A 13,296-nucleotide genomic window follows, 5' to 3' on the forward strand; every position below is an offset into this window, starting at 1 on the left:
CTTTGGGGTCCTCACATGGACACACTATGCTTTACCTTCAAAAATAAACCATATTTGTTCCCATATATGACTAAAGAAAAAAGAAAGACTAAAAATACACAACAATGTACTTTACAACACTAACACAAAATGGCAGTGAACTTATAGATTAACAACACCTAGAATCCCAAAACCATCAATTGCTTGCAAGCTTAGTGAGCAAATCAAGGGCAATCAAGGAAATTCAAACTTGAGGCTGAGGAACCACAAAACTACAATAAAATTGTTAAGAGAAGTCTTGAAAAATTGTCACACACAAAGAATAACACAAAACCCCAAACTCACTCCCTACAATGCACAAAAATAAAAATAAAAAATAAACCATATGAATACCAAAGACTTAGTTAATCGTTAAAAATCTCCACATTCATCTCTAACAATTGCAAAAACCTTATGTAAAGCAACTATTTATAAATGATAATCTATAATCTATTAATCTGATTCAAGTGCATCATTCAGAAAACTAGAAAACTATAATCTTATAACATTGTGATTTATGATAATCTATAATCTGATTCATTGATTCAACATTCAGAATTTCAGATTTCTAATTCAACTCATTCAAGTATAATAGTGCTTATTATTTAACATTCAATTTATTGATAAGTGATAACAATGAACATTGAACAGTCTACGTATCTAACATAACTTGAAAAGTTGAACAAAAAGAAAACAAGAAAGCTTTTACCTTATATAGTTGTCAAATCGACTGATGATTGATTAAAAAGTCAAAAATCGATTCACGTCGCTGGTTCGCTGTAGGCTGCTGCCTTCTGCCTTTGCGTGGTGGGTTGATCACTGATCGATTAACAAGAGTAGTAAGAGTGACTAGACATGTGGACTATTGCTAGCATTTGATAGGGGTGTTATTCGGTGTTTTTTCTTCGGTTTAATCGATTCGGTTTTATCAGTTTTTTTACATCTTAAAACTAACAATAACCAAGGTTTGATTTAATCGGTTTTGATCTATTCGATTTGGTTTAACGGTTAAACCGAATAAAATGTCGCATGTAAAAATAAATATTAAACTAAAATGAATTTTTTTTACTAAACTTTTACCAAATGAAAAAAATACACTAATACATAGCATATTATATTTAGTCAACGTGACCATATAAATTGTAGATACAAGGTTAATATAGATTTAATCGTATATGAAAATGATAGAAATAACCTAAAGTTAATTGACATTTCACTAATTAGTTGTTTTAATACAATATATAAACAATTATAAATTTATAATGGTTCATAATTAAATAATGAATTATGAAAATATATTTTAGTAACTAATCTATCAATTTAAAAGTAAAATGTTAATTTATAGATATAAACTATAAAAATATATATTAATTAAGACTTCATTTATTTATTTATTTTTCGGTTTAACTAAGACAATAAAGATTTAACCAAAACCAAATCAATTAAATTATCCTTATTCGGTTAACCAAACCGAATAACCAAATAACCAAATAAGCTGAACCAAATAAACCAAACATCATTTGGTTTGGTTTGATTATTCGGTTTCTACTTTTTATCATAACCCTAACATTTCAGTATGATTCAACATTTAATTGAAAAAAAAATGGACCCTATGCACATGCCCTTCTTTACCCCCTCCCCCCATAACCGGCCATGCATTCTGTTCTAGGGTTCAGAACACCGTATTTCGATGAATATGCTTTTATATAAGTATGGATAAATATTTTATGAGAAATTAAATATCCTACTACATTTTCTTTATACTCATCCTTCTACCTATATTAAATGTTGGAAAAGTTAAATATCTTTCTACAAAATCTTTTTATTTGTCTTCCTACTCATAAGATTATGACAAATATCTTAATCAAATGATAAGACGATGAAAGAAAATTAGTGGATTATACTTAGACAATCAATCAATAGATATGATGACGACGTAGAAATCAATTTAATTTTCTTATATTTTGACATGTGTCTTGTTTAATGAAATTAATAATATTTTAATATATTTGTTGCCGTTTGTGTTTAGGAGGATAGAAAGAAAGAGAATATAGAAAAATATATAATTTCTCATATTTTATTATGTTTACAACATGACTTGAACCTTCAACCTTAAAGAGGAAAGACAATACCGGATACTGTAAGGCTAGAAGCCATTTGATTGATATTTTATTATTTAGGGATAATGACTTGATAGGGTAAGATACTTTTTGAAATGTACACATTTAGTCCTTATTATTATTATTATTATTATTATTATTATTATTATTATTATTATTATTATTATTATTATTATTATTATTATTTTGTAAAATAAACCCTTATACTTTATTTTTTGTAACATGCAATCCTTGTGACCGGCTATACCCGGTATACCGGTCATATACAAATTTTCTTTCAGGGAAAATGATTTGATAGGGTAAGATACTTTTTAAATTGTACACATTTAGTCCTTATTTTTTTTTTGTAAAATAAACCCTTATACTTTATTAATATGTACACATTAGGTCATTTTCACCAGATTCTATAGGTTTTGCTGATGTGGAAGCACAAGTGGCACTAAATAGCAATTAATTAGCTTAGTCACCGGAGGTGGGTGATCCTCCAACAACAAGAAAAAGGCGGCGACCCTTCTCTTTCTCGTCTCTCTTCCTTTCGATCGAACAGCAACAACCAAACACCCTTTACCTGTTGTGTTTCTCCGATCTGTCTCTCTTTGCCTCCATCTTTGAGATATGTTGCCAGAAAAAGAAGAAAGAATCGACGAGGGGGCTACCAGAGCAGCTCCTCGCCGCCAACTACCGTCTCTACTTCCTCCTGCCTCCCCCTTCGACCTTGTTGGTTTTGCCACCATTCCTCCTTGCTACCAGTGATGTGTAGGAACACACAAAGGAGTCGCCAGAGATCGGTGTTCTCCCTCTTTTTCATGATGAATAAAAGTTGGAAAAATCTCGTTATGGATATGTGGATACCACCTGGGTATTTCATTTCAACAAAATAAAAGAAAGGGAAAATGACTTGATAGGGTAAGATACTTTTTGAAATGTACATATTTAGTCTTTATTATTATTATTTTTTTTTTATAAAATAAACCATTCCACGTCAGCAAAACCTATAGAATCCGGTGAAAAAGATCTAATGTGTACATATTAATAAAGTATAAGGGTTTATTTTACAAAAAAAAAAAATAAGGATAAAATATACGCATTTCAAAAAATATCTTACCATATCAATTCATTATCCCAGCTATTTAATACGAAAAAAAAAGAACGAACTTTCACTATTTGATATTTTATATTTTACCCGACACAGGTTGTAATTGATTTTAATCCGAGGTTCTCACGCGTCATACAAAGCCTTTCAGTTGGGTGGGAAGGAATTTATCTTAAACCACGTTTCATCAACAGCGACTGTATGACCAACACACTACTACATGATTCATAAATCAATCGCCAACATTATAGATCAACAAAGCGAGAGAGATATAGGATCATTAGCCCCAAATCCTCTTTCTAGTCCTCAAAACCCCCACAAACCATCTCTCTTTCCCCAGATTCTTACACCAAACGAACAAAACGTCTTCAATTTCGCGAGATCAGAGTATTGAATTGATCTCGCCACAATAATGCTAGCGAACCATCTTCAGAACGGTGTTGAGACCGCCAAGCTAATTTGGTCTCGGTTGCCCAACGCGGAAGATGCTAGTGATGCTGAACTTGATGAAGATGGGGTTTTGAGAAACGATGGATTCGATGGTGTTGAAAGTCTTGATTATGAAGTCATTGAGAACTACGCCTATCGGCAAGAACAGGTTTCAGCTAATTAATTATAATATTGTTGTTGTCGACTTCAATCTAATTAGCAACCGCAAACTATTAACCTGTCGTAACTGCAGGCGCGAAGAGGAAAGCTTTATGTTTGGTACTACGTGGGAGTTAAATGGTTCTTTGCTCTGCTTATAGGCATAGGTAAAATAATCTTCCGCTTGATACAGGTGTTCTTTGGTTCAATTATGTTCGATTTTTGATGGCTCTATAGCTTTGATTTTGTGACCATGGCGTTCTCATGTGATTGCTGATACTATGTTATAACATTGATTCCTCCATCCACTGAACAAAGTTGAAGAGTGGCTTTTAGGGTTTAGTTTGAGTTTGTAAGACTTATAAGGTGTATGATCTTTCAGATATCTCTAATTGTATGAGAGTCATGTTTATGCTCACTACAGCTAAAATCCGCAAAAACTTAAAAGCGATTTATCAGATTAGGGTCATTAAAATCCTCAATTATTGACTAAATGACTCTAATATACTTAAGCTTAGTTGATTGTAAGTTATGTAACCAACATAAACCATTCAAAACCCTCAATTATTGAATAAATTATTCTTTTTCCATTTTATTTTGGCCTACTGTTTACAAAATTAGCAGCCTACCAACTGTAGATGCAAAGAAACTACAATCCACATATTCTTGGACCCATTTACAGAATCTTCTTTAAATGTTGAACACAGATTAAGTAAAAAAGAAACAACCCCTTACTCATTGTAAGAAATGATGTGAAGATGGGTATTTCTTATGTAGGTTTATGTAATGACTTGTTCCACATGTATAGAAAGTGAGAATTGTGAGCCCCTTATAAGCCTTTAAATTGTTTGTATATAATGGGCATTTGAAATAAAGTAATATGGTGTTCAGTGTTGTGACATGTTTTACTTGTTGATTGGTTGAGAGTTTAGGCACTGGATTTGCTGCTGTTCTTATCAATATCTCAGTTGAGAATTTTGCTGGATGGAAGTACTCATGGACATTTACAATAATACAGCGTTCATATGTAGCTGGGTTTATTGTATATACCTCCATCAACTTGGCTTTAGTCTTTTCATCTGTTTATATCATTACCCAATTTGCCCCTGCAGCAGCAGGGTCTGGTATACCTGAAATCAAGGGTTATTTGAATGGTAAGTAAGCCTTTTCATTTACAATTATTCTAAACTCGTTGTAATGCTCATAGCTTATGAAGTGATTGTTATGAGAATTTGCAGGGATTGATACTCGTGGTATACTTCTTTTTAGAACCCTAATAGGAAAGGTGATGGCAATTTCTTATTTTGATGAGGTTATGTATGAATGTTTCATTGTTAGTTAATATTTTGATAAAGGGGATATGGATGAATTATTATAGATTTTTGGAAGCATTGGATCTGTGGGTGGTGGATTGGCACTCGGTAAAGAAGGGCCTCTAGTTCATACTGGTGCTTGTATTGCTTCCTTACTGGGACAAGTAAGCAGAGTTTTTATTTATTTATTGATTCATTTATTAGTAATTCTGGTTCTCCTAGTTAACAAAAAAGCTATTGTATTTTTTGGGTGGAACTGTGATGTGGTGATCTTTCCAAAAAAAAAGTTTACTTTGAATGACATTCAGCTAAAAAGCAGATTTTGACATAGTGGCCACTTTTCAATTTATTTGGCATAGCTATGTTAGTAAAGTTTGTATAGGTAGCATAATAGTTACAATGGTGATATATGGAGACATACTTGAAGTAAATTAGTTCCAGATGATTTTGAATGTAAAGAATCACTTCGAAAGGTGAATGATGCATGTAAAATAGTATAATAAAATAAATCAAGTAATAAGTTGGAAGAAAATAGCATTATGGTTTACATTATTTGACATCAGGCATACTTTTTCTTTTTTTGAGTAATGGAGAAGAGGACCACATGTATCTTTAATGATGTCTAAGTTACAGGCATGTGATATTCACACACAATCTTCCACTAACACCATTTTCATGGGATTTGACATCCTCCAAACACACACACACACACATAAGAATCTGTCTTTTCTTGTTTCTTTCAGTTGATTTGCCTTCTGGGGACCTGTGTGATTATGCCACTCATCCCCCCTCTCTCTCTCTTTTGTTGAGTTTTTCTTTGGTACAAAACCTAGAGATTTATGAGTTGTCAATGTAAGAGGTGCTCATGACAACAGCTGTTACCTTTTGGTGAGAAAAAAAGTATAGTCTTATAAAAGATTCATCTATAGATATTAGAAACTCAATATTATAGTGATGTAATATGTTTGATAGCTATAGACATGCTTAGGATTTGAAAATGAATGCGTATTTTTCCCAAAGAGAAAACCTGAATATACATCGTATATGTGGAGGATAGAAGGAAAGAAGATAAAATAAATCAATGTAAAAGCATCCATAAATCAAAGGAAATGACATCGATCTATAAATAGTAACAATCTTAAAATAGTAGCATAGATCATGATCCTGCCAAACTTTCTTTCGTGTAATTTATAATCGGTGAAATATGAAAACTTTGCAAGACAGAGATAATAACTATTGATCTTCATTGTTGGTGAAGGATGTCATATGCTGATGAGAAAATCCACTGAAACATTTATTATTATATTCATCTCAGTTGACTTTTTCTTTTAGTTCAAATTTAACATATTAAAACTTACTCTTCTGTTTTAAAGCTGCTAACATGGTCTTGTTGTTAATTAATGTGATATTCAGGGTGGATCAACAAAATATCATCTGAGTACAAGGTGGCTACAGGTTTTTAAGAGTGACCGTGATCGCCGTGATCTTGTGAGTCATATTTATATTGATTCATGTTCTTGAACATACATAATTTACAGTTTAAGATCTTCACTTGAGAACAACTATAAACTATAAAGTAACTTTAAGACCATATGAAGCCCTATATAGTATAAACATCATCTAAAACAAAGTGCATAAAACCTGAATTAGGTGATTTTATGAAGAGAGTAGGTTTGTTTTATCTTGCTGTATAGTTGCTTGCAATTGTTTTTTCTGCTTTTGATTGTAAAAGTGATTGTGAGATGAGTGTATTCATGTTTGTTGTTTTTTATGAGTTTTGTTTTTGAAAGGTGACATGTGGATGTGCAGCTGGTGTGGCTGCTGCTTTCAGAGCTCCAGTTGGCGGTGTATTATTCGCTCTAGAGGAAGTTACATCTTGGTAAACTTTTCTTTTCCCTCTAATTGTTATATACATATATAAATATAATAATAATAATAATAATCGTTTTTTTCTTTTTTACTATTGAAGGTGGAGGAGTCAGCTGATGTGGCGTGTTTTCTTCACTTCTGCAGTTGTGGCGGTTGTAGTGCGTACTGCAATGGGATGGTGTAAGACTGGGAATTGTGGCCATTTTGGTTCTGGAGGTTTCATAATATGGGATTTGTCAGAGTGAGGACCTCATAATCATATCATATATCATTTTCCCTTCTCTTTTTAGTTTAAACTAGTTAGTTACTACCCCTGCTTTGTGGGGGGACCGAACTTGCGTAACTATGAAAGTTTAGGGAGCAAATATGCAAATATACGAAAGTCTTGTGGCCAAAGTTTGAAACCCAAAAAGGATAAGCACTAAAATTGCCAATATACAAAAGTCCTGTGGCGAAAGTGTGAAACTCAAAAAGTATTTGGACAAAACATGGCAATATACAAAAGTATAGAGACCAAACCTGCCAATATATGAAAGTCTTGTGCCCAAACTTTGAAACCCAAAAAGGCTAGGGACTGAAATTGCCATTATAGAAAACTATTGTGGCCTAACTCTTTACTATTCATTTCCACTTTCTTATTAGTATATATCATAATTTTAATTTTAATCTGATTGTTGGTTTCTCATTAAATTTGATTTAGTGGTCAAGAGGACTACTCGTTCGCGGAGTTATTGCCAATGGCCATTATTGGTGTCATAGGAGGCCTCCTTGGTATGTTTTTTTGATAATTCATTTACTACACGAAAAAAGGGTATATTTAAAATTCTAAATTGGAAAATTGTTTTGTTTTATATCTCTAGGAGCGTTATTTAACCAGCTTACACTTTATATAACACATTGGCGTCGAAACTATCTACACAAGAAAGGAAACCGAGTCAAAGTAAGTTTTGTCACCTTAAAATAATTCTGTTGAAGTAATCATTTTGGTATTTGGAATATATATGATTGGATTTGGATTGTAATCTTGATTTTTGACTGGTTATTACAGATAATTGAAGCATGTCTTATATCCGTGATAACCTCAGTGATCTCATTTGGGTTGCCTCTTTTTAGAAAATGTAGTGCATGCCCTGACTCAGATGCTTCTATTGAATGTCCTCGTGCACCGGGGATGTATGGAAATTATGTAAATGTAAGGTCATTTGTTGGTTTTCATAACTTTTTTCACACAATAATCTAGAGCAAATTTATTTTTAGTATCTGTAAAATTATGTTGTTGAAGTGTATTATTATGAGTTTAAGCACAAAAAAGACTGTTAAGGTGTTCATGTTGATGCTGTTGTAATTTTTTCTTTTTTTCTCACAATAAACAGAATTAAAATAGTGCAAAATGAATGGCTTTGTTTTAATTTCCCGTGATGGGTTTACCCTTTTTATTTGCAGTTTTTTTGTACCAAGGAGAATGAATACAATGACCTTGCAACCATCTTCTTTAATACTCAGGTCAGTATTTGCTTTTTCTTCTGTTTATATGTTACTCATGTGTAACCTAACCTCATCCCTTAGGCTTTGTTTCTTCTTCTTCTTCTTCTTCTTCTTCTTCTTCTCTCTCTCTCTCTCTCTCTCTCTCTCTCTCTCTCTCTCTCTCTCTTTTTTGATTTTCCATTTATCTGGATGCAGGATGATGCTATAAGAAATCTATTCAGTGCGAAAACCATTCACGAGTACAGCGCCCAGAGCCTGCTGACCTTTCTGGTATCCCTCACCTCCACTTTTACTTGACATCTATTTCGTGAAAACAAAATAATATCTAATAAATAGCAATTAGGAATAGGATATAGATTGGTATAAAGAAAGAAGCCTTCTAAAATGAAACTTGATGCTTGGATATTTGACATATTGTAGGTTGGTAATTTTGTGCATATTGTAATAAGAATTGATTAATTATTGGAGTTATAGTTTTTGGTATTGTGAAAGACAGTTTTTATTTGTTTTGTAGTTTTAACATTTAAAAAAGAAGCTTGAATGAAAAGTATTGAATTTTAAGTAGAAGAGAAAAAGCAACCAAACAAACAAATTACAAATCTAAGATTGATGATATACAAATAGAATGGTAAGTAAATTAAAAGATGAGAGTGTTAAATCTGTTATTGTTTTGCATGTGTGTTGCTCCTCCTCAGGTTATGTTCTATGGTTTAGCTGTGGTGACATTTGGTACTGCTGTTCCAGCTGGCCAATTTGTTCCAGGTATAATGATTGGATCTACATATGGACGCCTTGTTGGCATGTTTGTTGTTAGGCTCTATGAAAAGCTCAACATTGAAGAAGGAACGTGAGTTCACTTCACTTCACTTCACACACATCTTTTATCTTTTCTTTATAGTTATATCATATATATTTATTTCCAGTTGAGAATTTATAATTGACACCTGACAGATATGCTTTACTTGGAGCTGCCTCGTTTCTAGGAGGTTCAATGAGAATGACAGTCTCACTGTGTGTTATTATGGTTGAAATTACAAATAATTTAAAGCTCTTACCTCTTATCATGCTTGTTCTCCTCATATCAAAAGTAAGTTTTTTCTTTTATTTTGCTTACAAGTTACAATTAGAATTAGATTGATGAGTATAACAAGTTTTAGTTTTGACCCTTTACCTTCCTTAGGCTGTTGGTGATGCTTTCAACGAAGGTTTATATGAAGAACAGGCGAGATTAAGGGGTATACCTTTACTTGAATCCAGACCCAAAAATTTAATGAGAAAAATGACAGCTAAAGAGGCATGCGGGAATCAAAAGGTTTGTAACTCTGCTGTTCATATGAAAATATCTCACTTGCATCCGAATAAAAAAAAAACTGCCTGTTTTTTGTGATGGAAATCTTTTATTCTTTGGCTAAGGGGTGCTATTTATGATACAAATCTCTTGGTCTTTTATTAAGAAAAGAAAATCATAATTTTATTTCTAAAAATAACTTTTATATTAGAATCTTATTTGTGTTTCAATGAGTTGTATTATGTTTAATTTTGTGTATCTGTAAATAAAGAGTTCATTTATTATATTTATAATTACATAATGTATGGAGTGGAGTTTAAAACTGTACATACAATTAAAAAATTCATTCCATCCATCCTTATTCCATGAAACCAAACATTGTGTTTGCTTTTGATATTTGCATGTAATGATTGATTGTTTATTTATAAACTTTATAGGTTTGTTACTTCACTCGTGTGGTGAAAGTTGCTGATGTAGCCGCTATTCTGAGGACTAACAGTCACAATGGCTTTCCTGTATGTCTGTCGTTTTCTATTTCCTCTTCCTTAAAAAAAAACATTAAAAGTTATATCTCTACAATAACAATACATGACATTTAGGTTGTGGATCAGTCAAGAAGTGGAGAGACAATGGTGATAGGTCTTATCTTGCGCAGGTATAATTATAAGCAATAAAATCTTAAACCCTAAACAGTTATTTTGTTAGCAGGCAGGAAGGCAGGCTGAAGAAGTTTAATTTAAATATTAAATGTTTGTGATGCAGTCACTTATTGGTACTTCTGCAGTCGAAAGCCGATTTTCAGCATAGCCCTCTTGCAGTTGATATGAGAAGCCAATCTATACCCATCAGGTAGGTGTATATAATTACTTCATTTGTACATTTTAATAATCTTTTAGGCTGAGGGCATTTCATATAAGTCTTTTGCATAGATAGACACAGTCACAGTTAATAATATGTTGTGATTTGCAGGCACAGTCTTAGTGACTTTGTGAAGCCTGTCTCTAGTAAAGGACTATCAATATCTGATATCCATCTAAGTCCGGATGATTTGGAAATGTACATAGATCTAGCCCCCTTTGTCAACCCATCTCCATATGTTGTCCCTGAAGATATGTCTTTAACCAAGGTATCTCCTTTTTCTTTTTCTATTATATATATATATATATATATATATATATATATATATATATATATATATATATATATATACCCTTTCTTAAATATTTACCCAGTCAGTTATAGCAATGAAAATTGTTTTGTATTTGGTAATAGGAAGAAAAGAATATGGAGTTTTGGTTGGTTTACATTTACATGTGATGTAATAAGTTGTAATTGGTGCAGGTGTATAATCTATTCCGTCAGTTAGGATTGAGGCATATATTTGTAGTTCCACGTGCTTCTCGTGTGATTGGCATGATCACCAGAAAGGACTTGATATTTGAGGTATCTCAATCTAACTTTTGTTTGTGTATGATTGATTCTAATAATAATAATAATAATAATAATAATATACTTATTATGAGAAATTACAACTTTTTATGTGCAGGACAATGATGATTCAGGTTCTGTGGAGCTCCAGTCAACTAGTGTAAGGTCTCTATGATGCCTGCCTGGACTGCATTTCATTACCTTATTGCATATACAACTGTGAGATTCTGTTCTGTTCTAACTAAAATCTCTATCACTTTGGCCTCCTAAATCCCAATCTACATCATTTACAACTCTTACTTCTCCTTAATTAATGCTACAACTACAATTCCCCTTTGTACACATGTTAAAATCTACTTCAATTGATTTCTTCTTCATGTACTTTGTAAAATCTAGTCAATAATAATAACAATGCCATCAAATTACAAACCACTTCTCACTGTTGTTGTGGTTAGGTAGTTTTTTCAAAGTATAATGTTCTAAATTCTAATACAAAAGAGATTCCAAGTGTATTATAAATGCTATAATTTGCAAAGTAGAATGCCTTAACAAAAAAGAGAACAGAAAGTGCAATGGTGTAATGGAAGGAAATGAAAGTAGGATGATTTAGCCTGCCCATCCTTTTAACTATATATCACAGTGAAAGGAATGGAGTCATTCATTTCATTGTAAGATGTAACTAACTACTGTGTATCCTGATGAATTAATTATCTTCAATCTAGTGTATGCATTGTTTAATTTTCATGGTAGAGGATAAAAATGTGAAAGTAGTCAGTCGCCCATGGTTGATTATATATGTTTCAACTTTTATTTTAAGCTATGGGAGGGATTACTTACATAAGTCTGCAAGAGTAAAAACATTGTCATCAATTCATAGTTGCATACAACTAGGCTAGGCGCTGTTTCTCTTTCGACTTGAAAGAATGACTTAATAGAAACGTCAGTGCTGCCATTTCCTCAAGTGTGCTTTTCATCTCAATTTATCCAGACAACACCTGACTTGACTTGACTTGACTGAATGATTTTGTTTTGTTGATATTTATTGTTATGCAGGGGTCGACATCGAGGAGGCAATAGAGTGAGAACAAGGAATCCAGATGTCGGGCATCCACTACTTAATGGTCTTTTGGAGTAAAGTAACAAACAGCCTAGTAACTCATTTTGCATCTACTACTAATCCTTCTTATTATTCTTTTTGCTAGCTTATTATTATTATAGGTTTCACGAATTCTGTATATATACTTTATACTTTATAAACACCATTACATTCATCTGTGTGCCATATAAAAGGTTAGTCACGAACAGGAAGGAGACTCTTCCACTCTTTAGTTTCTGTATTCACAATAATAATAATAAAAAAAAACAACTATCTCTTCTCAGTGGTGATATTCTATGTTTTGATATCTAAGGGCTAAACAGGAACACATGTATCTGTGTATTGACTATATTGAAGTAAGGTGAGTGTGGGAGTTCTATTTTCGATGTGGCTTGGGCTTTATAGGCACTTGTGTTGGGTTGAGTTGAGTTGGTTCTTATTATTCAAACTCAAACTAGCATACTAATGGGTTGTTGTGCGTGATTGTGATTTGAAGTGAGATAGAGAAAAGATAAAGTTATGTTCAAATCAATTGAGCTTATATGCTATCATCCGATTCGGTTGATGTATCTTTTATAGTAAATACTAGACGAATTTCTACGCGTTGCGTAGCGACGATTAAAAATATATTGTTAAAATGTTAAAAAATATATGTTTAAAATGGTTATGTTATTGACATTAACTTTGAGATAATATTTTTACATTAATATATATATATATATATATATATATATATATATATATATATATATATATATATATATATATACTCAATTATTTTGAACAATAATATTCATTGACATCAACCCATATTCCTCATTAGTATAATTAAATATAATTATCTATTTAGTATTATTTTTAACCATTATTATTATTGATCAATTATATTTTTACTTATGTGATCATTTTTTAATTTCAATAATGATGTTCATTTAAAATACAATTTATTTATAGCTAAATGTAATTTATAATTTGATGCTATTATCATTTAAAATTGT

At 32.0% G+C, this 13,296-nt stretch overlaps 1 protein-coding gene across 3 annotated transcripts; it reads left to right on the forward strand.

Annotated features, from left to right (window-relative positions):
* The first annotated feature begins 3,382 nt into the window (after positions 1-3,382).
* Positions 3,383-12,581, forward strand: CLC-D (chloride channel D). Of its 3 annotated transcripts, none has more exons than XM_079008346.1 (23): positions 3,383-3,829; positions 3,914-3,986; positions 4,752-4,973; positions 5,058-5,104; positions 5,198-5,296; positions 6,546-6,620; positions 6,923-7,011; positions 7,102-7,242; positions 7,702-7,772; positions 7,862-7,941; positions 8,050-8,193; positions 8,445-8,504; positions 8,682-8,756; positions 9,182-9,333; positions 9,438-9,573; positions 9,667-9,798; positions 10,212-10,289; positions 10,374-10,429; positions 10,537-10,623; positions 10,744-10,900; positions 11,116-11,217; positions 11,321-11,421; positions 12,256-12,581. In XM_079008346.1, the coding sequence occupies exons 1-22, from the start codon at positions 3,644-3,646 to the stop codon at positions 11,375-11,377; spliced, it is 2,319 nt and encodes a 772-aa protein (XP_078864472.1). In that variant the 5' UTR covers positions 3,383-3,643; the 3' UTR covers positions 11,378-11,421; positions 12,256-12,581. The 3 variants fall into 3 exon arrangements, with proteins under 3 accessions (XP_078864472.1, XP_078864470.1, XP_078864471.1); XM_079008344.1 differs by having other exon boundaries at positions 11,321-11,367; XM_079008345.1 differs by having other exon boundaries at positions 11,321-11,362.
* The last annotated feature ends 715 nt before the right edge of the window (positions 12,582-13,296 follow it).

The sequence above is a fragment of the Lactuca serriola genome, chromosome 7, assembly GCF_051521515.1.
Source record: "Lactuca serriola cultivar US96UC23 chromosome 7, Lser_US96UC23_V15, whole genome shotgun sequence".
In the NCBI taxonomy this organism is placed as follows: Eukaryota; Viridiplantae; Streptophyta; class Magnoliopsida; order Asterales; family Asteraceae; genus Lactuca; species Lactuca serriola.

What these genes read in the sequence shown, in the direction of transcription:
- CLC-D (XM_079008344.1), top strand. Translation starts at nt 3,644, where the DNA reads ATGCTAGCGAACCATCTTCAGAACGGTGTTGAGACCGCCAAGCTAATT. An exon ending in TGTATGGAAATTATGTAAAT is followed by an intron (nt 8,194 to 8,444) that starts GTAAGGTCATTT and finishes TTTTATTTGCAG; the next exon opens with TTTTTTTGTACCAAGGAGAA. An exon ending in GAAAGGACTTGATATTTGAG is followed by an intron (nt 11,218 to 11,320) that starts GTATCTCAATCT and finishes TTTTATGTGCAG; the next exon opens with GACAATGATGATTCAGGTTC.